Source organism: Vigna radiata, unplaced genomic scaffold, assembly GCF_000741045.1.
Source record: "Vigna radiata var. radiata cultivar VC1973A unplaced genomic scaffold, Vradiata_ver6 scaffold_357, whole genome shotgun sequence".
Classification (NCBI taxonomy): Eukaryota; Viridiplantae; Streptophyta; class Magnoliopsida; order Fabales; family Fabaceae; genus Vigna; species Vigna radiata.
Window position 1 is genome coordinate 27,188 of NW_014542188.1, and position 27,527 is coordinate 54,714.

Consider the following 27,527-nt stretch of genomic DNA (forward strand, 5'->3'; position numbering starts at 1 on the left):
CAACCCAAATCTTAACCAACTCATCTATAACTTTCCATGTATTTGATGCTAGAAAGCAACCAAAAGCTACAAAACCCAGAATAATGATAATAACAAGAGTAACTAAGAGATAAGTATCACGGGCCAGAGAACATTCATCCTGATCTTATCATGTGTCCCATACTCCCCATGCATTGCTCAAAACCATCAATTCTATAATATCCTTACACTGTTGTGATACTTCTTTTCTACAACCCTTTTGGTGTCCTCAGCCCAAGGACCACATCTTTAAGATAGCTCTAATCCCTTAGAAAGAAGTAGGAAAGGAAAACTGTGGCGTCAGTCTTATATTACACTTTTGTACATTTGGTTTGAGTGCAATTTTCATGTATCAAAGTATATCACAGCACTTGGATACAGATAACGGTAGGATTAGGTATTTGACTTCACTTAGTGTATATAGCATGGTTTTTTAATTGGTTTCCTTAGCAAAAATTGTTGAAGGATTGTGGAACCCTCCTCCATCTATGCTTTCTTTGATATTTTGTTTTTTGTGAATATTTTAAGGAGACTATTTCCTAGGACTAGAATTAGCAATGTAACTTCATAACCACTCCCATGATCATTAAATTTATTTTATCATGTAATACACGAACCACACACATACTTCTAAATTATCGAAATGTGAAAATATGTGTAGGCAATGAGCAATAATTGTGGAATCGGAATATAGATTTGTCCAGTAAATTTGCAATATTTATACCCATATTTCAACACTCGCTCTAAAGCTGAGGATAAATGTCCTCCATTACCAGCTTAGTTATGAGATTATGGAAGTTTGAGGTATCAAGTCCTTTTATTAGAACATCGGACACCAGCTACTTTGGTGGAATGTATGACATGCAAACTAAATCTTTTCCTAACTTTTCCTTAATGAAGTGTCTATCAATTTCTACATGTTTTGTTCTCTCATGCTGAATGGGATTATGTGCAATGTTTATTGTTGATTTATTATCTCAGTAATAACTGACATAGCCCTTGTGCCATGGAACTGAATTTTGACTCGACAGACGATAATGCTACCACATTCTGTTTTTTGCTTCTCCATGTCACCAAGTTCTCACCTAGGAAAGTATACTATCCAATTGTTCATCTTTTATCAGCAAGAGAACCTGCATAATCGGGACATCAGTGTAGCATTCAAGATTTAGTGTTCCATTTCTTTTGAACAATATTCCGTGTCAGAATTCCCTTGATTTATGATTCACATTGTACAATTTTTTAGTTACATAGTTAAGAGATTTAAACATTTCACAATTAGGAGGATTAATATATTTATTGTACAGGATCATTGATCATAAATTGTAGGGATAGATTATATCCATCATAAATTAGGATTTTTAATTATTATATATATGTACTCTATTTAAGATAATGTGGCCTAATCTGACTGCATATCTTAGTTTGTAAACCAGCAAAGAAGTACCCCAACAATTGTTCTTCAAAACTATGCGGAATTTGCAACACTAACAATTCAAAATTTTGGATGTAATCCTCTACTTTATCATTCTGCCTTATTACTGCCAACCATTCAAACACACTGTTGTGGTCCCTGCCTCCAAATCTCCTATTCACGCTGGTGTCAGTTCTTCCCAACACAGGTTCTTGGTTTTTTATTTCCAAAATTTAAACCAGTGACTTGAATTCTCCTCCATAGTCATGAAGGCCAAGCGTAAATTTTCTCTTGGAGTGACATTTTTCACCTTAGAATTTTTCTGCCCTTGAAATGACCCTAATGGATCACTCCCTTCAAATGTAGGTAATTCCACCTATTTCATCCAATGTCTTCACTTCATCCCCTTCCTTGTTGGATTTGTTATATTATAATGTATAGATATTTCTTTCCTCTTTCCTTCATCATTAATAGAGTTTTCACCCCCTTCTGACCTTTTCTCATTTTTCTTGGAATGTCGCAGCAGTTCTCGGATTTCTTGTATACTATCTTTCATGATAGTTACGTCCATCTTTACCTCCGCCATTGCTTTCTCTTGATTGCTGGCCCATCTCTGTATAGCATTCATTCTATTCTCCATAATCCCTTTCACGAATCTGGTAGGTCAGACCAAAACTCTTACTTTCCTCGATTATGAGATCCAGGAAACAAGACCACACCCCAATCTTTCTTAAATATTCCTCTTGTTATTACCCTCAGAGAGAGTTAGAAAAAGAGAAACCAAGGTATTTGTTTACAAGGGATAATGTTCCCTTCCCATAGGAAAACAATTCCTGTCAACTTCACATAACTCAAAATCCACCCCACACAACAACCGTTCACCCTACATAAAGACTTTCTCACAAAGTGTCACTCCTTGACACAAAAGCCCCTCTAACTACCTTTTATTAATAAGTTTTCTCCTAACATATACATTCCATTTCCTATCACTGTCTCTATGCTTATTAGTAACATTTGATGAAAATACATAATATTTCCAACCTTATCTTCAAGGGGGAAAGCTCATGGATTGAAGATAAGCATAACTCATTCTTGACAAAAAATCTCATTTTTGCAAAATTAAGTCCCATTAATACTCCACCATCTATTCAGTGTAATAGTTCACCATCTACTAAGTCTAGATCTATTCCTACTAAGTCTGGATCATCTACTAAATCTAGCCATGTTCCTTCTCCTAATCATTCTCCTCTTGTGCCAAACCCAAAGACAACTGGAGAACAACAAAGTGCTGCCTATCCATTGCAAGTATACTCACAAAGGAGAAGGTCTATTGTTCAATCACCACAAGTCTATGAATTTGAACCCATACTTGAAATACCTGACATTAGTGAAGAACAAAATATGACAGCCATATAAGTTTGGATCTTCCAACTGCAGTAAGGAAAGATGTTAGAGCACGTACTAAAAAGCCAAGGTACCCATTGTCACACTTAGTGTCTTTTGACAAACACTTGAGCTGGCATCATTTGCTTTCAAATGCATGTGATTGATGAAATCCCATATATTCTTCATTGTATTCAGAATCATGCACATGTCACTAATGTTGAGCTCCATGGAACCCCACAACCAGGACATTATCATGGAATATTTTTCATCCTAAGAAAACGTAGGATTCTCCTTACTTGGACACTTTTTAAGGATATGAGAAAGGCACCCCTTTTACCTTGACATAGGTCCGCACAAGTTGGGACCATTTGAGAAAGCTTTTCCACTTAATCTGTATGAAACTCTAATCCCTTGGAGATCACCAGTCCTTTGTGAAAAACCAGAATATTGTCTCATTGAGATTTTGGATCAAACATCATGGAGATGCAAATCAGCAATAATGTGTGATTTTAATATGTCTATATGCCCCTATGATGCACTTGTATTTGATAAGAAACATATTTAATATGTCTATATGCTTATTTTGAAAATAATAGGATATATTATACATGATATATGCATATTGAAAAGTGTACAAAAGTTCTTAAAAATATGATAAATATATGATTGCTATTATGTAAATCCAAATTAAAATCAAACGTATTAAACGTTTTCAAAATAAAAAATACAAATTATTGTCATCATAAAAATATTACTACATTATAGATTTGATAAGTATATACAATGTTAAGAAGCAAACTTTAAGCCTAACTCAACCCCACAAAATTAATTTGTAAGGTGAGGTTTGCACTCACTTACATGCTATAAACTCAACCTCATAAAATTGGCTCTGATACTATGTTAAGAAGTGAACTTTAAGTCTAACTAAATCCCACAAAACCGGCTTGTAAGGTGAAGTTTGCACCCATTTATATACTATCAATTGGCCTTATCTCTAGTCGATGTGAGACTTCCGGCATATAATATATTCTAAAATATCATACATAAGTACATATCAGACATGGATACTGTCGAACACGGATAAGTGACAAATTAAAATATGAATGCATTACCCTCTTCAAGATAAACTGACAATGAAGGCACAAAGAGAAGTCAAGGCTCCAGGAAAAACCTAAACCTCTAGGTACCATTTCAAAAAATGTGTAGGAAGTAAGCAATAATTGTTGAATTACTTCTTGATTTGAGAAAGAAACAATATATTGGAATTTAAAGGAAAAAGAAATCCTAATACAAGAAAATATGTTTACTAACATAAAGACATTAAATCAGGAACGAATATACCAAATAAACTCAGAATTTGAATCCCTTAATTTTAAAGATTTCTTATATTCAAATCTATATTTGTTATTCAATCAATCCATATTTATTGTATAGTAAACGTGCAATATTTACGCCCATATTAGTAACTACTATCAATTGCAAAATATGTTGGGCACACACGAAGCTAGTTTAAAACTCATATGAACCCACTTTGTAGGTTCTTGATTTTTTTTCGCATCAATTAATTGGAACTTTATCTAAACTACAGATGTCGACCAAAACCAAAATGTAAATAAATGTCAACAGCCATTTAAAAAATAATTTTTCAAGAATTTATTTACTTAATTAAGAAAAACAACTTATTTTATACTAATGTAATTTTTCCCGACTATATTTTCTTTTTCTAGATTTTACTGTGTTTCTTATCTACCGCTACCGCTCCTCATTCCACAAATAATCTCAAAATGGCTACAAAATGTAATAGGCACAGTTCTCACAAAATTATCTTTTGGTATCTGCTATATCATCAGGATCGTTATAAAATTACTTTAAAATTAGATATCATGAGACTTACTTGGAAGGTTCCCTGTACAACCCGAAGTGGCTGGACCATTGTTGACGGTAACTCAATAACAATTCTTTCATCAAGCTCACTTGGAACATAACCAGGTGCAAAGGCTGAAGAACTCTGAACAATACCCTCGTCACTTTCAGGTTGAATTCCATTGGAATCTGAAGACTTTTGTACAGTTTTCTCAGCTCCTTTCGAAAATTTGGGCTGATTCTCTACTTCATCTCCTATATCATCAACTATAAGATCCAAATTTTCAGTTTCTATATGTTCTTCGTCTTCATTTATACCTTCTACTGTAATTCCTTCCGCAGATAAAACCCGAGTGCTCGGATCATTATTCTCCCTTGAATAATCCTCATAATTGGCGGCAGAACCTAAATGATCAGACCCTCGATAGTTTCTTCTCATACATCTTCTCATCCTAGAAGAACTTTCCATAAAATCTAGCTTCCAGAAAACCTAGAAAAAAATACAAAATAATCACCATCCTGACTGAACCATTAAAAAATCGTACACAAAAGTAAGAGCATCAGCTGAAAAGAGCTATCGAGCTCCTTTTTAAAGTCCAAAGCCCCCACACTAGTTCTTTTCGAATTCTAGGATTTAATTTTTTAGGCAGGTAGACCTAAGAACACAAGCAATATAGATCTTCCTAAAGGATTTTCATATACTCTGCAAAAGAGAATATATGGTCAGAAAAAGATGAGTGGGCAACCAAGACTGCCAGTTGGTGGCAACAACGTGGAACATTGTATCATAACATACACGAATTGGGTTGTACAAATAATCTGCGAAAGGCCCAAAAAGACTTCTCATCTCGATTAATTGTCGAATAAGTTTGCGCCATGCATGAATTCCAGTGCTGATACGATGCCGAGATATTATACATGCACGGACATGCCTGTCCATCTGGCAACAAAGAAATCTTTAACATATAGTATCTGAATATAATCTGAAAACCATAGTAACAATTAGCAGACAGACCTCAGATCGTTGCATATTCCTTGCTAGGGCAAAACTGGCAACAAGAACAGCTATAAATTTATACGACAGAGCATTGAAATCTTTCTCGTATATCGACTTTGTATCAACTGGCTGCAGACATTCCATCCAAGCAACTCCCATTGCTTCAGTAATATTCCACCTCTGAACCCGCTCCATATCTCTAGCAGTCCTTCGCTGTGTAGATGTAGCCATCGCAACGGCACTAAGACCTCTTCCAGAACCGATTCTTGAAAAACGTTGAACATCACGAGCAGCTGCCAAAGCAGCATCTTTTGCTCCTGCTTTGTTCTTTGGTATGGGTGGTGTTTTGTTAGGAATCGTTGAAGGTTTTTGAAAGTTTGAAAATGTTTGAAGCCTAGCTTGTTTCCTTTCCAGTAATGAGGTTTCACGCCTAAGCTGGGGATTTGTTGAAGGAGCATGATTTTCGCTATCTGAAGTACCAGCTGCAATCATAGATAATGCCAATGCAGCAGGTGGAGATGCAAAAGCAGCAGCCCAGGCTGGAGATATCATATCAAGAGAAGCCTAAAAGAAATTCAGATCATAATTAAGTTAATGCACTAAAATTCGTATAGATGAATATAATATTAGAGCCATGCAAGAGTTCTTGATCAATACATCACTTGAAATTTGTACAGGAGGTTTTACTGGAGTGACAACAAAGAAATAGAACGAAACATAGACCAACCATTATGGATGTTTTGCATAGATATGGAAAGATCTCAGGTTAGACAATGAATAATAGCAAATCTATGCTCTACATTGTGAATAACTAATAATATATATATATATATATATATATAACAAATTTAAAAGAAAATTAAAAACATTTTAAAAATATGGTTGGCGAGCCACTCTTCCGCATCAATGTTGTGTGTTGCTCCATTGGCCTAAGTTAAGTTTTTTATGATGTCCAAGCTTAGCATGGTAAATACTTTGAAAAGCGCTATTGATAGTTGGTTTTAGGATGTGTTGTCTCTAGAATTATTATAGGCCAAGCTAGAAATTCTAAAATCCCATTTTAATTTTAATATATTCGATTAAGATAGGTATGACACAAATTGAATCATTTTTAAACATATAACTGTAATAATTATCTTTTTAATTAATTAGATTAATAATGTAATCTCAGGTTTACATTATTAACCTAATCAATCGAAAAAATAGTACATTCCAGGGAACTTGACTTTCAAGTTATGGATAGTACATTCTGGAAATGGGACGAACAACATTCCAGATCCTTAAAAGTGCGGAATAAATTGGTTGAAGTCGGCCATTCTTGTGTGCACATTCTGGAAAAGTGTTCATGAATGACCAATCCGGAAAGATGCACCTCTTTCAAATCTGATTTGTTTTTATTCTTCTTATCTTCGTATTTATTTTGTAATCCAGGTTGTTGGAATCTTTTTAGCCATTTCTGTGTAAACAAATTCTTACAAAATTTGGATGATTGAAGAAAAAAAAATTCTTCTCCTAAAATTATATGATACTAGAGCTTCAACTTTGATATATATTCTTAAATTGTACATCATCATTCTCTTGTAGCTCAAAAAAGTATTTCTGTTTCTATTGGTCTTCTTACTACCAAATAAAATTCCAAAGCTCATGTACCAGTGATTCTAAAGCTACTAACCACAATAAGTATAGGTTAATTTATATGATTACATTAGTACTTGTACTCTACGTACTAAAATAATTTCAGAAACGTAGTTTACATGTAAAATTGTTTATGCATAATGAATGCAAACATATCAGTGAGTGTTTAAGTTTGTGCACATATAAGCTATGTAAATTGAATTACCTCAACTGAATCTTCATAAGCAGCTAGTTCATGATCATCCACCGCAAGAGGGTTAAAACCATCAGCAGCCGCGAGTTCATGAATTCCAGCCAAAAGAGGGCGCCATCTTCTTAGGACAGCAATAAATGGTGGTATGATAGCCTCAACGTACTTTTTGCGAAGAAGCTTTCGGTCTATGCTAACAGCATGGTATACCTACCAAAATATTGTATATTATGGTGACTACGACGATTGTAGGCAAAAGAAAGACAATGACAAATATTGTGGATAACATAGTAATCAAGAATATAAATGTTAAACGGAGTCAATTCTAACCTCTGAATAAATCACACAACATGCTACCAAGACTCTTTGTTTCCTTGCATCAGAAATCGGCATGTTTAGAATAGGTGAGAGAACACTGTCATATAAGAATAAGTAATTAAATAAATAAGAAAGCATTAACGGGTTGAAATTGTAGAATTTAGGTAAGCAAGGAGCAGAGAATAGTATAGACTCAAAATAGAAGGATAATACATTCATATGGCACACCGTGTGATGATATAATGGATAATTCACTAACGTTTATTTTACACTACAAATACATCTAAATACTATACTCCAAAGTCAATCAACAAGGAAACAATTAACTTACCAAAGATAAGACAAAATCCATTAGAATAAGATAATTATTACTGTAGGGAATAATTAGAATTTCTTGGAGAGATTACTTCCTTATTTCATTAAGGATTTGTAAGTAGAGAGAAAATTTATTAATCCAAATGACATAACTAAATACTCCTACTTCTCTTTATGAGTTCCAAACATCGTTGTTTATTGGAAAATTTCCTTAATTGCAGTGACACCTGGCTTGAGTTAGTGATGGCCTCTTTGAGGTTTCTTAATTTTAGTCTCGAGGGTATGCTTTAGGGTCTGTTCAGACAAACTTCTACAGAACAAAACAACGTCTAGAAGAAAAAGAAAAAATTACTAGAGTTTTTACCTAAGTTAAAATTAGCTTGTGAACAAATTAAAAAATTAAAGTTTAAAAAAGTTGAGAGAGAGCTTTGATAAATTAGCTTATGCATATGCTAACTTTAATTTATGAAGCAATTAATTTCATTTCTTTTCTTCATATTTTTCCTTTTTAGAAGTTCTTATGGAGAAGTTTGTCCAAACAAACCCTTCGTCTCACATTAACTAGCTATATGAACTACAGATATGAACTTTTGGAAATTCTCACCTTACAAGTCAATTATTAGAGATTGATGTCTCGGGTCCCACACATATCCCAAATGTATTTACTGCTCATTGGTTCATTACCTTCATAGATGATAGTACTGGGGTTACATGGGTATTCCTTCTAAAAGAAAAAATTGGAAAAGTCGGCTCTTTTGTTCAAAGTTTTTTCACAGTGGTAAAGATTAGTTTAGTGTTAGGATTTGATTTGATAAGGCTAAATATTGTTTTAATCAAGAACTTAATTCCTTTTGTAGTGAGGAGGGTATCATCTTGTGCCAAAACACTGGAAAAATGAACACTTACTTGACCAAACTCGAGCTTTTCTTTTTCAACATAAGATTCCTTGTTCTTATTGTATGTTACTTGATTATTAGACTATCTTCAAGTGTTTTAACCTCAACAATGATAGGACAACCAATAGTTACAAAAATATTCAAGATAGGTTCTTGAATGATTTTATTATAAATAAAACTGTTATGCCAATGTGGCAGTAGTACAAAACAATGAACCTCAGAAAACCCAAGCCTTTCGAGAGGACCTTAACTCTCCCAAACCCTTTTCCTCCTAAACTCCAAGACTGAAAAATCAACAGCCTAAACACAAACTATATATAATAGTCTGTTTTACAAGATTACAACTGTAGGAGGTTATAACCGCCTCCTTTATTTATTTCTCCTAGTATAAACGTTTCCACTCAACCAATCAATACCCCGCCCTTGAAGTTACACCTCTTCACTATAGTTTTATTGTTGTGGGCCATAACCCTGTTTTTCACTCCAAGACTAGCATATGGAGACTGATGTCTTTTTTGTTCATGAATAGGTGTTATCCCAGCAACTTGTGGTCTCTCACATTCAGTGGGTTGATGGTCTCACCAAACCATTTCTTCCGCTCGTTTTCAGTTCCTCCATTTCAAACTCAGTGATGGATTTCATTCGTCCCAATCCCTCAACTTGAGTTTGAGGAGGGCTATTTTATATGTTTATTATTTGATTGTTTTTTGTTTTTTCTTGTTTTCTAATATAGTTTTATCCCTATTTCTGTTTTTTATTTTCTCTTTATTTTGTAATTTTCAGAGGTGACACTAGTTTGTAACCACCCATAACTGCTCATAACTTTTATCTTTCTTTCTATTAGTTTTGTCTGGCAGAACTGCATTGTATTGTAATCTTTCCAAAACTTAATGTTAAGCATTGATTTTACAATTACATGACTGTTTCCTATGTTTATTAAAATCTATTAGTAAATATTGCACATGTACTATACAATAAACATAGATTAATGAGTAATAAATTCAGATTTGTTTGGAAGAAATCCCTGAAATTAAGAGACTAGGATTAAGAGTTTATTTGGTAGATTAGCTCCTGATTTATAGGTTTTATGTTTGGAGATATATTTCCTTTATTTAAGGAGATTTAATTCCTTTCATTAGGATTTCATTTTTCCATTAAATACCAATTTATTGTTTGTTTTTGAAATGGAGAAAATTCCATAATTTTACTAATTTTCACAAAAAATAACAAACTGGAAATAAAAAAAGCACTTCTAAAACACTGTGAAGATAATAAATGTGGTGATCTTATGGCCAACATAGGGGTTGATAATAAATTAGACTACTTTTGGTTTGATTGTTTACCCGTGGTAAACACTGACTTTTTTTTTAGGAATTGTTCTAAGCTTCCAGAATTTAGTTTTTGTTAGGATTCTGAGTCGGTTTTCTTTTTTTGGGCACAGGTTCGATTTAGCCTCCTTTTGCTTGTTTGTATCGTTTCTTTTTTTCTTCTTTTATGGATTTTTGTGTGATGACAAGTGATTTTTGAAGTTTTAGGGTGCCAACTTAGTTGGAATGCTAAAGGTTCATCATACTGTTGTCTAACATAACTTTTTGTTTTCTTCAAAAAAAAGTATTGGATGACCAAGAAGAAAATAAAGCCAATGTCAATGTACCTACCTTGATGGAACTTTTCCAGGTAATGATAAAATGTCATTTAAGAGAGAATAAGAGAGCTAGAAGTAATATGATTACAGAGGTTATTTTACCTCCACAAAAGTGCTGACTGCAGTTTCCTTCCTTCACCCATATCATTGTCAATCCCATCATCATCTTCCCTCATCGATAGAAGAACCATTCGAAGCATGCACAAGAATGGCTGGTCACTGTCTAAAAGCTGGTATAACGCAGTCATTGCTCCCATTCCAGTACCTGACCCTCCACCTATACCAAGACCACCACCTTGCCCAGACTTATCTAGCAACAATGCTTGCAGCATTGCTACAGACTTCTTCACCAATGGAAGTTCAAGCCAATTGCCATTGTCATCTTTGTCCAGTAAGGACTTCCAAAATTCCCATCCACTCCCTCCACCACCAAATGAAGCTGTATTTGATGAAAGGCCAACACCGTACCATAAACGGCTTCTATATTTCCACCCAATTGCTAAATCCTTGGCACAAGAACCATATGATACAAAAGCACTAGAAACAGACTCATACGGATCAGCTGCAGCTGCTGCGGCAAGCTTTTCAATAACTGCAGTAGATATCTGACCATTTGCATCAGCCATTGACGAAAGTACCTAAAAAATTGATAATACAAGTCACACCATTATAAAAACAAACACATGCATGACCATGAGTGAGTGAGTGAGTGAGAGAGAGAGAGAGAGAGAGAAGAGAGTTATAAAAATTGAATCAACAAGACTGCAAATAAAATGGAAGCAGGGAAGGGAACGGAACGGAAAACAAGAAAAAACATAATCCTAAGGGCCCTGCCGAATGTTAGTGTACATATTATAGTCAACTTGTATAAAGAGTCAAACTTGTACACTTGTAGGTTTCTTTCATTGTACAGCATTCAGTTTATAATAGCGAGAAGCCATCTATCTCTATAAACACTTCTTGTACATAGCATTCAAATGTGAAAAACAGTTAATAAAAGTATTCCCCAACTATATATAGAAAGTCTCACTCAACCTAACAACCCAACCAATAACTACTTTCTTTATACATTCTGTTAGGTTCTTGGGTCCGAAACCTAACGATGGCAACTCACTCACACAATCACAGCAAGGAAACCATTGGAAAAGAATGAATTATTTGTATTCTCATCACCAAAAGTATCGTACAATGAGTATCTGGGAGCATAACCTCCCTCCATCTAAAGAGAGCCTAACCCCCCTCACTAGGTTCAAGACAGAAGTATCACTAACTACTCCACAGACCTACCAAAGGTTTACATTTCTAGGCCCCTTGTCCGCCTTCTCCACTATTCTCCTGTTGGGTTCTTTCACCCCTATCTTATATCGTATCATTACGCACCGCTGCAAAACAACCCTATCCTCAAGGTTGGAACAATGAAACTTGAGCCCATTGCATTGTGATGTGGTCTTATCATAGGGAGAGAACCCGCTGACTACTACTTGCGACTTCAAGTCTGGAGGCTTAGGCGGTGGCAACTCCTCCCCTACTATCTTCCATTCTTCCTCTTTCCTTCCTATCGCCCTCGATATCATTCAGTTTTGACATATACTAGTCAATACCGTTCGCTTTCGTCCTATGATGGTCAACACCGTTCGGTTCCGTCCCATACTGGTCAACACCGTTCGGTTTCGTCATATTGGTGAATACCGATCGGTTTCGTCCTATACTGGTCAAAATCGTTCGGTCCCCTATCGACCCGTGCAGCTTCATTGCTTTTGGTTGAATAGGGCCTCCAGCTGAGAGAGTGAACAACTCTGTCTGCTTTTGGTCTACTTCTTTCTCGAACTGCTCGACAACCATACCACGCTTTCATCCCCCAAATGACTCGTCTTCTACTCTGCTCCCATTCTCTACCTCCCGGGCATTGATTCTTCCATCTATTCTTCCCTTCGAGGCCTTCATTCCTTCTTTCATCACGCTTCTCTCCCACTGATCCATCCCTCCTAGATCGTTCGGTTCCTGCCGTACTCTTCCATTTGGGTCCACCAGCCCTTTCCCGTGCGGTTCCGGCCGTCCTATCACGTTCGATTCGTGCAGCCCTCTCACGTTCGATTCAAGACCTGTATATACTAAAGAATATCACTAACTACTCCACCGACTTACCAAAGGTTTACATTTATAGGCCCCTTGGCCGCCTTCTCCACTATTCCCCAGTTCGGTTCTTTCACCCCTTTCTTATATCCTATCATATTCCCTCCTAACATACACATTACATATCCTATCAAAAAAATTTTGGCAAAGCAACTCTTATTTTATCATATTCCTGCTCTTGATTAGTGGGCTGATGTTTTAATTAAGCCATTGCCTACAACTCGATTGATGTTTCTTCGCAGCAAACTCAATATTAAAACTTTTTCTTTTGAAAAATCTTCTCCTTGAGTTTGAGGGGGCTGTTAGTGTAATATTATGGTTTGCATGTCAAACTTGTACGACAGCGGGTTTTTTTCCATGTACCTGGATCCGTTTCATTGTACAGCTGTCAGTTTATAACAGCATGAAGCAATCTATGTCTATAAATACTTCTTGTACATAACATTCTATTGTGAAAAACTAGTTAATAAAAATATTCTGTTCTTGTTTAGTTTTTCCCTCTCTTTTCTCTGTTCAATTCTCTATTACAAAAGAAGGATATTTATGGTGAAAACAAATACAGCATTGCAAAAAAATAAAACGGAAATTGAAACTTTAATAAGCAATGTATCAAATTATTGATTTTAGAAAAGGCTTATAGAAAAACAGGATGATATGCAACCATTGTATGAATTTTGAAGGAATGACAAGAACAACAGTGGAGAGATAATGCAAATTAATGTATTTATGACACATAGCATGCATGCACGTCTACTTTTAAATTACTGTATGCATACATCAAGAGAGACTCCCCCAGAGTTGCTAGATGATGATGTTCGATCACCCCTAACATCTGTTGATTCTGAGCTTGTGAATGATGATGTTAAGTTATAATGCACTGGATAAAAGAGAGATAGGGGAGATGGAGAGCCATCTGTAGCACGTGAAGAAGATGACTGCTTGCATTGTGACCGTATATGATCCTCAACAAGCATTAGTATCACAATGACATTCTCTACTAAAGCCACAGACAGGTGAGTAGCGTTCTCAGCCTCTGCCTTGGCAGCATCTGGAGACAAGCCCTCCGAAGCAACACCAGCAGCAGCCATAGCAATAATTTGAGTCTGCAGTAAGGAAGGACTGAATGTAGACGTTATTTCTGTTTTTCTTCCACTCTTTTCAACAAAAGGAATATATATAATTGCAAATGTCTGTGTTCTTATAGATTCACACATTTCTGAGAGTAGTTGAGAAATTGTTTTCTAGATGAGCATACACATTAATAACCAAAATTATCAAGTAGGGAAAAAACGTCAGAAGATGAAAAGGACAAAATATCTTGTAATGGGAAAAATGAAACTGTTCATTAGGAAAAATCAACAAAGGTTGGAAACAATATGTACCTGGATCTGCAACTCACTAGAAGCGAAGTCCAGCAAGCCACCAAAGAGTCTTCTCTTAAATGTAGGTAATGACTCTTCACGCCTTCAATACATGAACCAAGAAAGAATGGTTGCATAAACCATTATGCCAAGGTAAAAAGAGCATCTCTTCAGTGTAAACTTTTAATCAAGACAAGGGAATTATAAGATAGTATAGAAAGAGCCTGTGAAAGATATGCCTAAAATTCTTCATAATAATTTTCCACAAAGCTAGACTAGGATTATGGCATTGTATTCAGAGAAGGAAAATGTAAGAAAAGAACAAGAAAATAGAGTACATATCAGCAGAATAATAACATAGATCAGTGTTATCAAAGAACTGCTCATCCATTACCAAGAATGCCACTAATCTATTATTCATGTCCATCTTGCAGAGATCATTTGTTCCTCATTGAGTTCCCTGTCAATGAATGTGGAGTGGATCTGGGAGTGACTGCATATTTTATTAAATATTTAAACTTCAGTGAAACTTACAATTTTTAAAAGTTCGAGAGTATCTTTAATTCAGTTAAATTTGGGACTAGCTTCACAACCTGGCACTTATATAGCAATGATATGTTGTGTTTCAATTCCAAATCGAGGCTTCAAGAAAATATAATTTTTATTTCACTAGAAACAACAAAATAGGATAATTAATAGCATCGGAAATTCTGCCTGGAATATTTATAGAAAAGCAGTCACTCCCAAAGCTTGTGATCCCTTTGTATTTATCACGATATTTTAGTATTGTATTTCAAGATATTATAACTATCACACTAATCAACATAGCCAATGTCGAACAATATCAAGTAGCAAAAGCAACACACTACCATGATGGAGCTGAATAGTAATAATAACGAGCTCCTAATGGATACAAACTTACCTAATTCGCTGCTCTCCAGTGCTAGATCCACCAATAATTGAAAGCCATTCTGCACAATGAATTGTTGCTTCAATATCCTACAAAAATTAAGCAACAGGAAGTAGAATGAATGAACCTGATAAAAGCAGAAATCAGGATTAGCAAAGAAGATAGTCCTGTTTTATTTTACAGATACTTTGGCCTTTTTATTGGTTTCAGAGTTCAAAATATCATGGCACCTGGCAGTGTCTTTTACTGCCAAACTAAATTTATTTCAAATATATATGTGTGTGTATGTGTGTTCAAAATAGAAAAATAAAGACATTTTTTGTGTGTTCAAATACAGAACTCAATATAACCAAACCTAAGATCACCAGGTGGGGTTAGCTCCATTGATCAAATAACACATTAGGCTCTATTAACAAACCAATGAAATTCAAGTAAACCAAAAATTATTTGCACTATATGTCGAGTCTCATCTAAAGTTACGGCATTCATTATTTAGAACTCCAACCAAAGAAACAAAGAATTAATATAAAAATATTAAAACATAAACTATGGCAATATCAGACAGTAGCCGAATATAATGCAAATGAACCTTCCATCCATCCTTTTGGCGCATTGAACGCTCTAGCATTATAACAAGGAATTTATATATTATGTCCTCTATGTCCCCAAGGCTTGTCGAATCAGATGATTTGCCTGGACCCAACTGTTCAAGCAAAAAGAGAAAACCATGCTGCATAAATAATAACATTATACAAGAAGTTGACATGTATTCAAACAAATCAATTTCAAACAACAATACTTTGAAAACATAGCACTCTTTCAAGCATTTTTAAATGAATTTTGAGACTTAAACCGTTTAAAATCAAATTTATTAATACTACAATGATTCATAAAGACCCTTGTGAATTATTTGCTTCAGACATTGTTTTCAAGCCACAATGTTGTGATAATCAGTCATGACCTTGCAATAATCCATCATAAGTTAAAACTCTTTTCTTGAAGTTTTGAAGGGGAGACATAAGTGTCTGTTAAATTTTATTGAAGAAAAATAAAGGATAGCAAAGAAAGGCAAAGATAAGAGCTTCATAAATTATTACCTCATAGTTTGATATTAGGACCTCGAGAATCCATTCAGGCCATTCCTCCATATTTGTCAGAATCTCTTTATTTTCTGGATGACTGCAAGCCAAAAATAGAAGATCCTGAAATCATACACAAACAGGGAGCTTAAAACTAGAGGGTCAGAAACAAGTTCTAAATTGGTAAGTACATGCACTGCTGGAACTTTTCATCGGACTCAATTCCATAAACAGACTTTCTGTATGGCAGCGGCATTTGCATGCACTGCAATACTTAACTATGTACTTAAAGCCAATACTTGCCGAAAAGCAAAACTTTGCTCATATGATAAGAAAGAAATGGAGAGACTATAGAATTAAATGTGAGATATAACCAACATAGCTTAAATCTTTTTATCTATTTTTTCAATAACCAGTCTCCTACTCTAACGAAGACCATGGGATACAAGCAAAACCTAGGTGACCATATACTATTTATTAAGCATTTCGCTTCAAGGGGATATACTGTCTATTCAGATCATATAATTGGAAATTATCAGGCAGGAATGGAAGCCAACAATGCTTGATAACTTTCAAAATCATGCTACTCACTATGTATGTCAGGAAGTTCTGTGTTTTATCCTCACTATATTTTTAATATTTATGACATGTGTATCTTGCTATTAAAACTAGGATTATGTATTTAAACATTCCTATAATTACAAAGGTTTGTTTCCTTGGACTGACCTGAGTTGATTCTTATACTACATTAGTAGAGGGGATTAGTTCAGTTTTTTTGGGATAGTTTAGACAACAAAGTTGTCACCACTAAGGAATCCCTATTATTTACTTAAGCATGTCGTGTTACATGGATTTTTCTCATGAAAGAAAAATATGAAGTTTTATTTGACAAATTCTTCCATATGGTAAAAACATAATTTGGGAAGTAAATTAAAAGTTTATGTTCTAATAATGAGTGGGAATATGTAAATTAAGACATGTCTAAATTTCTTTCTAAAAATGGAGTTGTTCATGAATTTACTTGTGTGAATATACCACAACAAAATGACATTGCTAAAAGAAAAAATATACTGTATATTTTTGACACCACAACAACTCCATATTATATACATCTTCTTGAGGTGACACAGACACTTATATGGAAAAAAAGGAAATAGAGTTACGCTACAGAATTAGTTACTAAACAATGTAAACAGGGGGTAAACTACCCTGTATCTTTTTTGTAGTAGAGAAAAGGTGCTTTGAAATCATAAACTTGTATTGCTCTTGGTTGATACACTCAATAATAAACTCCAGGAGGTAGATTGTTTTTGTTTCTTTTGATTCAATTCCTTTTGTTGTTTAAACAGAACCCAGTTGAGCATATCACTTTCTTTTTATTAGTTTTAAACTTATTATCAGACTTATTCAATTCCTGTTGTTGTTTAAACATAACCTAGTTGAGCCTATCACTTTCTTTTTATTAGTTTTAAAGTTATTATCAGACTTAGGTACTCTCTTAAGGAAGTAAAGATATTATTTTTATGTTACACCACAATCCTTTTGATCTTAAAATATTGGCAACATTCCCTTACAACACCCAAAAGAAAAAAGAAAAGTGTCTAACAAGAAACTAAAATTCCTAAATTAAGAACTACTTCAATAAGTAAATTGCTATAAGAAAATCAAATGCATAAATCAAGAACATTAGAAAAGAATACACTAAGAAAACCTCGGCAAAGATAAGATATGATGCACAACTGTTGCATGCATATTGTGAAAAAGATTTTTAATCCAATACCTGTAGTGCTCTGCTCAGCAAAGGCCTAGGTGCAAATGGAAGGGAATGCAAAAGCGCTATTAGCAGTTGTGAATGCTCAAAGCGATGGCCAGGATCATTGAAATCCAGCCCATTCTCTGTTGAAGAAGCATTTATCTGAAATTAAAAAAAAAAAAAAAAAAAAAAAAAAGACCAGAAAAAACGTGGCAAATGAAAACGTAAGTTATCTTAAAAAGATATCCAATGTAAATTCAAGGCTTTGGTGTATTAATGTTTTAAATATAAGACAGAATTTTTCAATTATAATTGAGCATTACCTTCTTATTTCAATTAATATGCTTCCTATATAATGAGAAAAGACAAAACTTAGCCTATTCCTAAAAAGTGAATTTTAAGTCTTGTTGAAATATGGCTATAAATACTGCACATTTACTGTATAATAAATATAGATTTGTTTATAAGAAATCCCTAAATTAAGGGTTCAGGATTTGTTTACTGCACTGTGAGGCTTGTGAATTATATAAACACGCATGTATCTTCTCCCATTAGCAACAATAGAAGTTCACAACCTTTCCAATTAATCAGTAGTGATATATGGGAACAATCTACTATAACTAGTATCTCTTGGTCCCATTGGTTTGTAGTCTTTATTGATGATTGCACAAGAGTTATTTGGCTCCATTTGCTTCACAAAAATATGACGTGACCATTGTTATTTCCATCTTTCATTCAACGACTCAGCATCAATTTTAGGTCAACAAAAAAAGATTTAGGTTTGACAATGCTAGGAATTTTTTCAGCAAAACTGCGTATACTTATTTTCAATACAAAGGGTCATTCTTGATTCTTCATGTGTCTATACTCTCCAGCAAAATGGAGTGATAGAGACGAAAATAGGCACTTGCTTCACACCACCAAAGCACCTCTCTTTCGAAAGAAAGTTCCAAAAAATTATTAGGAAGAAGTTGTCCTCACTGCTACATATATGATAAATAGGTTTCCCTAACACATCCTAGGAAACAAAAGTCCACTTGAAACCCTAAATAATTTTTCTCTCACTTGCACAGCTTTTGTACACATCCACTATCAAAATAGGAACAAACTCTATCCCCAAGCTATTAGATGTGTTTGTCTTGGTTATTCAGTAACTCAAAAAGTTTACAAGTGTTATAACCCTTCATCTAAATAATTGTATATCTGCAATGATGTTACCTTCATTGAAACTATATTTTTTTTCTCCAATGCTAGCTCCCAAGAAGTTCTTTCAAACTTAAATTTTAGGGTTTTATTAATAATTTTGTTTGAATCTTATTTTATTAGTTTTGGATCTAGTAATATTTATTTTGATTTTGATAAAGATAAAATAGGGATAGATAGTTATGATTTTCTGTTTATCTAGGTACAATATTATTTTATGATAGATTAAGCAGATTTTTTTTTTTTAAAGTGGTTGATATTTTATTTTTAGTATTTATTTTTATTCCCGTAATATTGTAAGTATCACGGCTATTTAAAGCCCTTCAATTATCAATGAATAGTAGACTCAATTTTAGAAAACTATTTGAGTGTGTGTAAAGGGAGATTTTCTTAACAATGGTTTCAGAGCTTTATGCTTTGAGTACCGAGAGAGAAAACAAGTGAGTGCTTGATTTTTTTTGAGAGAGATGGCAAAGGTTGTCAATGGTATGGGTGTGCCACAATTGACGAGAAAAACCAATTATGATAATTGGTGCCTACAAATGAAGGCGTTATGGAGATCCCAAGATGTTTGGGATATGGTGGAAGACATGTACGTTGAACTTGATGAAGACGAACATCAGATGGTGGCACAGATAACCGCGTTGAAGAAATCACGTGCAAGAGATGGATTAGCATTGTATTTTCTCCATAATGCAGTAGATGAGTCGAGATTCGAAAAAATAACGAATGCCAAATCAGCAAAGGAAGCCTGGGAGATATTGGAGGTTGCATATAAAAGTGACAACCGAATTAGATAAGTCCGAATACAAGCTCTCAGAGGAGAGTTTGAACAGTTAAAGATAGAGTCCAAAGAGCATATAACTGAGTACATAACTCAGGCGGAGAAGGTGGCCAACCAGCTCAACAAGAATGGAGAACAAATGCCATCTAGCCGGGTTGTGGGAAAAATTTTGAGATCCCTTACAAAAGATTTTGAAAGTATTGTGTGCGCCATCAAAGAATCGAAGGACTTGTCGGTTCTCACAGTGAATGAACTTGCTGGGTCATTAGAAGCCCATGAACAAAGGAGAAAGAGTTGGGATGATCAGCTTGAACCTGACTATCAAGTACTACCGGTACAGTTTGACTCGAATAAAACTCGGATTACTCAGAGCCGAGGTCCTGGCGGTAGAGGACGAGGAGGCCGAGGACAAGGACGAGGTGGACGCTGCCAAGGTAATTTTGAGAATTATAGTGAAGAGCAAACCGATCAGCAGAATTGGCGTGACCAAGGACAAGGGAAAGGCCGAGGAGATCGGTCAGGAGTTGAGTGTTTTAAGTGTGGCAAGTATGGCCACTATACAAACGAGTGTAGATCAAGCAAGTGCTACAACTGTGGCAAGACCAGCCATATTGCAAAGTATTGCAAGACCGAGATAAAGGGGGAGGCAAATCTCCTTCTACACAAATTAACCTTAAGAGGTCCCCTGTTAGTTTGAATTCTATTGTTGTCCCTAACATTGATACCAAAACTTTGACAAGGAAAGAATGGAAAGATGTCATGAAAGTGGAGATTAATGGATTGGAAGAATATAGTACTTGGGAAATTGTTGACAAACCCAAAGAAAAGAATATTTCTGGCAGCAAATGGATATTCACAGTAAAATATCACGCTGATGGATATATTGAAAGGTACAAAACGAGATTGGATGCCAAGGGATAATTCAAGCTTATGGAATAGACAACCAGGACACTCTTGCACTGTAAGGATATCTTTTCTTTTTTTTACCTTAGCTTCCCACATTGATTGAAACCGTCTATATTATGATGTTTAAAATACCTTTCTCCATGGAAACCTCAAAGCAAAAATCTACATGAATAGTTGACCTAGGTTTGAAGGAGACAAAATAAATAAGGTATTCAGACTGCAAAAGGCTCTTTATGGACTGAAACAATCCCTTAGAGCTTGATTTGGAAGATTCACAAAAGCTATGAAGGGATTTGGCTACAAAGTCAAGGAGATGACACTTTTTTACTAAACATTCAGGAAAACAGGAGATAACAATCCTTTTGGTTTATGTTGCTTATATTATAGTGACTGGAAATGATGAAAAAGAGAATGAATTGAAACAGAGACAAGTCCAAAAGTCTCAACTAAAAGAGCTAGGAAGACTGATATATTTTCTAAGGGTTGAAGTAGCCTACTCAAACCAAGGAATTTTCATATCTAGCAAAAATATATAACTGCTTTGTTGGTAGAAACTTGAAAAACTGGGTGCAAACCAATAGATCTTAATCATAAGTTATGTAAGGCAAAAGAGGAACCAATAATGCACAAAAAGATGTATCAGAGACTGATTGGAAAATTCATATATTTGACTCACGGCCAAACATTGTTCATTCAGTGAATTTCATCAACCAACTTATGCATGGACCGAAGGAATCTTGTCTTCAAACTGCTTAAAGAATTCTATTTTACTTCAAGAGCATCCCACGAAAGTGAATACTGTTCAAAAACATGGAAGACTAACTCCTGAAGCCCACATTAATGCAAATTATACAAGTTCGCTTATTGATAGAAAATTAGTGACTAAATATTGTTATGACAGAGGATAATAAGATAGTTTGGGTTTAGGACGAAACAGTCATGGGTGTACAGGGTTTTTGTTGTAGAGAGGAATGGGTCAGAGCTGCTATAAATAGAGCTCTTGTAACACTCTAAGGGGCATTAAATATACTTTGTATACAGTCCAACTTTGAAAGCTTGTAGAGAGGAGTTATGCCCTCAGCCAGAGAGGTTATGCTCCCAGCCTATTCTTTGTAAAGATAGTCTCCTTTACTGTGAATAATACATAAAAATCCATTCTTTTATCACTATTTCTATCTGAGTCTTCTTGTTAGGTTCCAAACCCGGGAACCTAACAAATTAGTCCGACCTGCCATTTCCAGAAGCTTCTTTAGGAGAAGAGTGTCGGAGAATCAAGAAGGGATAAAATCGTTACCAAGAAACTGCCAGATCAAAGAGGGTCGCGAAAAGCAAATGGAGAGAAACACGGAGGGAAGATTGGAGACGTTGGAGATCACCATGGAGGGGATGAAGGTGGAGTTCACCGCCATGCGATGAGACCTACAACAACTGATGTGAATGATGGGAGCACAAACTAATAATCAGGACGAAAATTCTGATGTGGGGAACAGTTCGGTGAATGATAATGAGGGAGGGCGCGATCATCTGGGTATGCAACATACTTGGAGGAAGCGGGTGGATCTTCCCACATTCGAAGGACTGGAACCCCACAGCTGGATTAATCGGGCTGAACGTTTCTTTGAAATCCAGAAGTTGACGGAGGAAGACAAGGTGGAGCTCGCGTATGTCAGTATGGAGGGTAGCGTGAGCTACTGGTTTAAAGCTTGGAAGGAGAAGGCCAATAATCGTTCTTGGACGGGCCTGAAAACAGCGCTAATTAGTCGATTCGGAGGAGGATTCAGGGGGAAAGTTTTTTAGCAGCTGGCGACGCTACGGCAAGATGGATCAGTGGAGGATTACGCACGAAATTTCGAAATACTGGTGGGCCAAGCTCACGGGGTATCGGAGGAACAAATATTAGGGTATTTTCTCGCCGGATTGCGAGAAGACACAAGGGGCAAGTGCGCATTCAAGATCTGCAAGAATTAATGGTTCGATGAGGATCGTGCGGGATGTGGAAGACGCAGCGACTAGAGCGAGAGGGGGAAGTTGGAATGGGTTCAAGGCGAACCCATCGGGGTTGCGCGCGACAGAGACGGTGGTACGAGGTGAAACCGAACGTCAGTCCCTGAACCGGTCGGGCGGAACAGAGGGTAATGGGCTAGTAAGGAGAGATGGAGTTACACCGGCGAGTAGTGCGAGAGGGAGTACGATCGGTGGTGCCGACAATCGGGGAAGAATGGTGAGAAATCTCCCTTACCCAGAATTCCTTAAGACGAAGGAAGAGGGGCGATGTTTTCGTTGTGGTGGACCGTTCGGCCCAGGTCACCATTGTCCAGAGAAAAGTTTAAGCGTGATAATTTTGACGGAGGACGAGCAGGGAGCCGATGAAGAAAAGATTTTGCCACCACCCAAGCCGCCTGACGTGAATTGAAGAGCATAGCCAGGGGTGTCCGTTTCCAACCTTGAGGACAAGGTTGTTTGGCAGAGGGGGTGTAATGTTAGGACAGAGGATAATAAGATAGTTTGGGTTTAGGACGAAATGGTCATGGGTGTAGAGGGTTTCTGTTGTAGAGAGGAATAGGTCAGAGCTGCTATAAATAGAGCTCTTGTAACACTCTAAGGGGCATCAAATATACTTTGTATACAGTCCGACTTTGAAAGCTTGTAGAGAGGGGTTATGCCCTCAGCCAGGGAGGTTATGCTCCCAGCCTATTCTTTGTAAAGATAGTCTCCTTTACTGTGAATAAAACATAAAAATCCATTATTTCATCACTATTTCCATCTTCTGAGAGTCTTCTTGTTAGGTTCCAAATCCAGGAACCTAACAAACATTGTACTTCTTAAGTGTGAAATTAGTGAACTGGAGAGAAAAAAAAGGGGATCTGGTGGCAAGATCATCTACTGAATCAGAGTTCAGGCCTGCATAAGGGTTGTGAGTTATTATGACTAAAAATCATCTTAGACGACTTGAAGGTTAATTTGGAGGGACACATGAAGCTCTAATATAATAATAAGGTAGCAATAGACATTACACATATCCCATTCAGCATGACAGGACAAAACATGTTGAAATGGATAAATACACCATTAAGGAAAAATTGGAAGTTTAGTACACATGTCATACATTCCGTCCAGCCAACATGTGATGTGTTGACAAAAGGATTCAATACCTCAAACTTCAATAATCTCATAACCAAGCTGAAAATGGGGATATTTAATCCTCAACTTGAGACGGGGTGTTGATATATGATTGTAAATATTGCACTTTTACTATACAATAAATACAAATGGTTGAATAATAAATACATATTTGTTTGCAAGAAAGTCCTAAACTTAAGGGATCGGGATTAGGAGTTTATTTGGTAGATTTGTTTCAAATTTAGAGTCTTTAGTTATGGAGATTTGTTTTCCTTTATTTCAAGAGACTTATTTTCTTTTATTTGGATTTCATTTCTCCATTAAATACCAATTACTGTTTCTTTATTATGTAATTTCATAATTATTGCTTACCGACTACAAATTATTTCATGAGTCTAACTCAGTCTCACAAAACAAACTAGTAAGTTGAAGTTTACACCTATTTACAAATTATAATTTGATCATATCTCTAATCAATATGCTCTCACCAAGGACTGGACATCTTAAGCAAGGAAATACATATTTATGGGTAGTCTATAGCGATCCAAAAGCAAGTAACAAAATAGACCCAACAAACCTTTCTAAGATTAGCTCTCATACCATCTCAAAAGTGAATTTTAAACTTAATCTAACCTCGCAAAAATAGCTTTAAGGTGGGGTCTCTTGATACCAACTTGAATTAAGATGTGATAATAAAAGCAGTGGTTTATTGTGCTCAGTTGATGTATATTATATATATACACATGCATTTATATAGGAAAAGTACTATCCTGTAACACTCAAGCTAGTAACATACACCCAAAACTGCAGTTTTACGAAAGTTGTACAATAAAAACAGTCACAATTTTAACATCATTATAGATATATCTAATTAGAATCAATTTAATGGAATCTGAATAAAACATATCACATCATGTATATTCATATAAAATTTCCTATAATTATCTGCATTAGTCGCAATTAATATGTATTTCTTGCAATCATGTAACATATACAATGTTTCAACATCTCTTGCATCTATCTCTCTTTCAACAAAATCTTAAATAGATTTTGCACATTTTATCTCAAAGTGACATACAATGCAAATAACATGGATGGTGCACATACAAAGCAAAGAATGTAAGAACTATATCATATATAATTGAGTTGGAAGAATTATAATTTTTTCTCATATTGAAAGAAAAAACATACATTTTCACACACTTAGAAAGAAAGAAAAACCTATAAGATGACAATGGCCAAAGAAAATAAGCTTATACTAAATAAAGCATGTCCATTTCAATAAACACAATATTTTCCATTTTAATACTGGCATAATAGTATCCTACAATTGGCATGGATTAGGGACTAGAGACTAGAGACTAGGGACTAGAGATAAGGTAGAGAGAGTATGTCATACCGAGGCAGTCAATAAAGTTGTATAGACATTGTTTGTCAACAGCCTACACGGTGCTGCCTGGAATGCCTTTTGTAAGGCGTAAAAAAGAAAAGAAACCTTATCTTCAAACATTGTACTTCCACCATCTTGCAGTCCAACACCCAAAAAGTTGCTTGCTGTATCAAGACCAGAGCGGGAACCATGCCGCAGATGCCCTGAAACTATCAAAGCACCCAAGAGACCAACAATCCCAACAACAATGCCATCACTTTTATCAGCATTATAAACATTTTTCCTAGCACTGTCAGCACTGATGGATAGACTTATGCCTCCCAAATTCTTGACAGATGGAGTTTCTGAGGTACGTGTCATCCCTTCAATATACACATCAGGAGAACTGGGACCAATATTACTGCAACTATCAGCAGATTGAGAACCTTCATCATCCTGATATGTTTCTGTGATTTCACTGCTACCATCATTTTCATTTTTTTTAAATTCAGGATTCTTTTGTGCCGATTCAAGAGCATCACTTTCTCCAGCTTTAACTTCCCTTTGGAGAAGAACAAGAAGAGTTTCTATCCCCCCACATGCTAGGAATGCTTTTGCAAATGAGTGAGCTCTAGCTGTATTAGGCTGCACAACCAACCTGTAGAAGAGATGTAGCACCCTAGCAATCTGGGAAAAAAAGTAAATAAAGAGTAAAATTTCTTTAAATTTTGATAAGAGATTTTAAAAATTAAACCAAAGCATAACAAATTTGTGTTACATTGTTCAAATTTCCAGCAAGCCACTAAGCTTGAGATTAGTAATAACCACAAAGAGAAGATGTGGATTACTTGTTTTCAGACAAAGAAGAATATAAAATATCAATAACCCAGAGTTTCAGCTAATTTAGTTATGCAACAATGTAAGGTATTTTACTAGTTAATCGCTAATAAAGTATATTTAGAGAATACAATGTTATACAGAAAATAGGGTTTAGTTTTGGGAAAATAACAGAAGAAGTGTCAAATATCCCACACACGACTGTTGGAGTTCATCCTCCCATATAAATTGTAAAAGCGTGGAGCAAGTTAGAAGCTCTAGTTAAAGGGGACATGTCATAGCACTACTTAGTCATCTCCTATTTAATCAATGTAATTAATTCTCAAGTTTAAAAGGAGATGATTTCTTTCTTATTATTTCTCATTACATACATCCGATATATATACATACATTTGTTGGATAATTTTGGAAATAAGAACAAACTATTCTAGGGAATAGCTAATAATAAAAACAAGATACAATAACTATACAAAATTAAAAACAATAAGAATATTATCTAAAGCTTCCTAAAATATATTTGACACTCCCCTCAAGCTAGTAAATAAATGTTCTTCATTCCTAGCTTTAATATAATTCTCTCAAAATTACTGTTGTTTAGCCCTTTGATGAGTATGTCTGCGAGTTGTCCTAGGTAGACACATATTGAGTGCAAATCATTCCATGGTCAACCTTTTATTTGATAAAATGTTTATCTACTTTAATATGTTTATCCACCCACTTTAATATGTTTAGTTCTATTATGTTGTACTAGATTGTGAGTTATGCTAATTGCGGATTTATTGTCACAATATAACCTCATAGGCTCATCGCTCTTATTTTTAAGTCTTTCATTATACTCTTCAACTATAAAGTTCACATTGCCTCCTACCTCCACTACTTCTTAAGAACTAGAGCAATGATCAAATTTTTTCCATGTTTATGGCCTAACATGGACTTTCTGATGATTATCCACATGTCTGTGATCAGATTTTAGAGTCCCCAATAGTACCTACCTTTACTTCCCCTTGTTCCAACCTATTGCTTTGTGTCAAGTAAGTGAACCACTAAATACCTTCTTCAGTCACTTCTGATGACTCTTCATGGAGTCTTCTTCATCCCATGAATTGAATCTGGGATTTTCTTCTGCAGGGGCATCATCAGTGAGATGACCGATCTTTTCTTTTCCTTTTAAATAATTTAAGATAATTTTTTCCATTCAAGCAGAATGAACATTCTGTAATTCTGTACTCTGAAACTTGTCTACATTTTCCATTTCAGCCATTTAAAAAATGTGCAATTAAAGCACATAAAACGAAGACTGATGATGTGCAGGAATGAAGGCTGCGATGAAATTGTGGGATTGTTATTCTAGTAATAATAGCAAGATACAGGAAATATAACAAATTAAATACATGA

The 27,527-nt window shown here is 35.3% G+C and overlaps 1 protein-coding gene across 1 annotated transcript in view; it reads right to left on the bottom strand.

The window, feature by feature from the left end:
* The window catches only part of LOC106779207 (BEACH domain-containing protein C2), a 59,117-nt gene that overhangs the window by 21,407 nt on the left and 10,183 nt on the right, over positions 1 to 27,527 (bottom strand). Inside the window, exons 3-15 of the mRNA XM_022776489.1 lie at positions 25,326 to 25,982; positions 17,941 to 18,075; positions 16,179 to 16,283; positions 15,671 to 15,784; positions 15,094 to 15,170; positions 14,193 to 14,274; positions 13,587 to 13,913; positions 10,780 to 11,315; positions 7,834 to 7,918; positions 7,519 to 7,713; positions 5,697 to 6,242; positions 5,478 to 5,621; positions 4,713 to 5,171 (exon numbers count right to left, since the gene is read on the bottom strand). Coding sequence (XP_022632210.1) covers positions 4,713 to 5,171; positions 5,478 to 5,621; positions 5,697 to 6,242; positions 7,519 to 7,713; positions 7,834 to 7,918; positions 10,780 to 11,315; positions 13,587 to 13,913; positions 14,193 to 14,274; positions 15,094 to 15,170; positions 15,671 to 15,784; positions 16,179 to 16,283; positions 17,941 to 18,075; positions 25,326 to 25,982 — 3,462 coding nt within the window. The remainder of the gene's footprint in view (positions 1 to 4,712; positions 5,172 to 5,477; positions 5,622 to 5,696; positions 6,243 to 7,518; positions 7,714 to 7,833; positions 7,919 to 10,779; positions 11,316 to 13,586; positions 13,914 to 14,192; positions 14,275 to 15,093; positions 15,171 to 15,670; positions 15,785 to 16,178; positions 16,284 to 17,940; positions 18,076 to 25,325; positions 25,983 to 27,527) is intronic.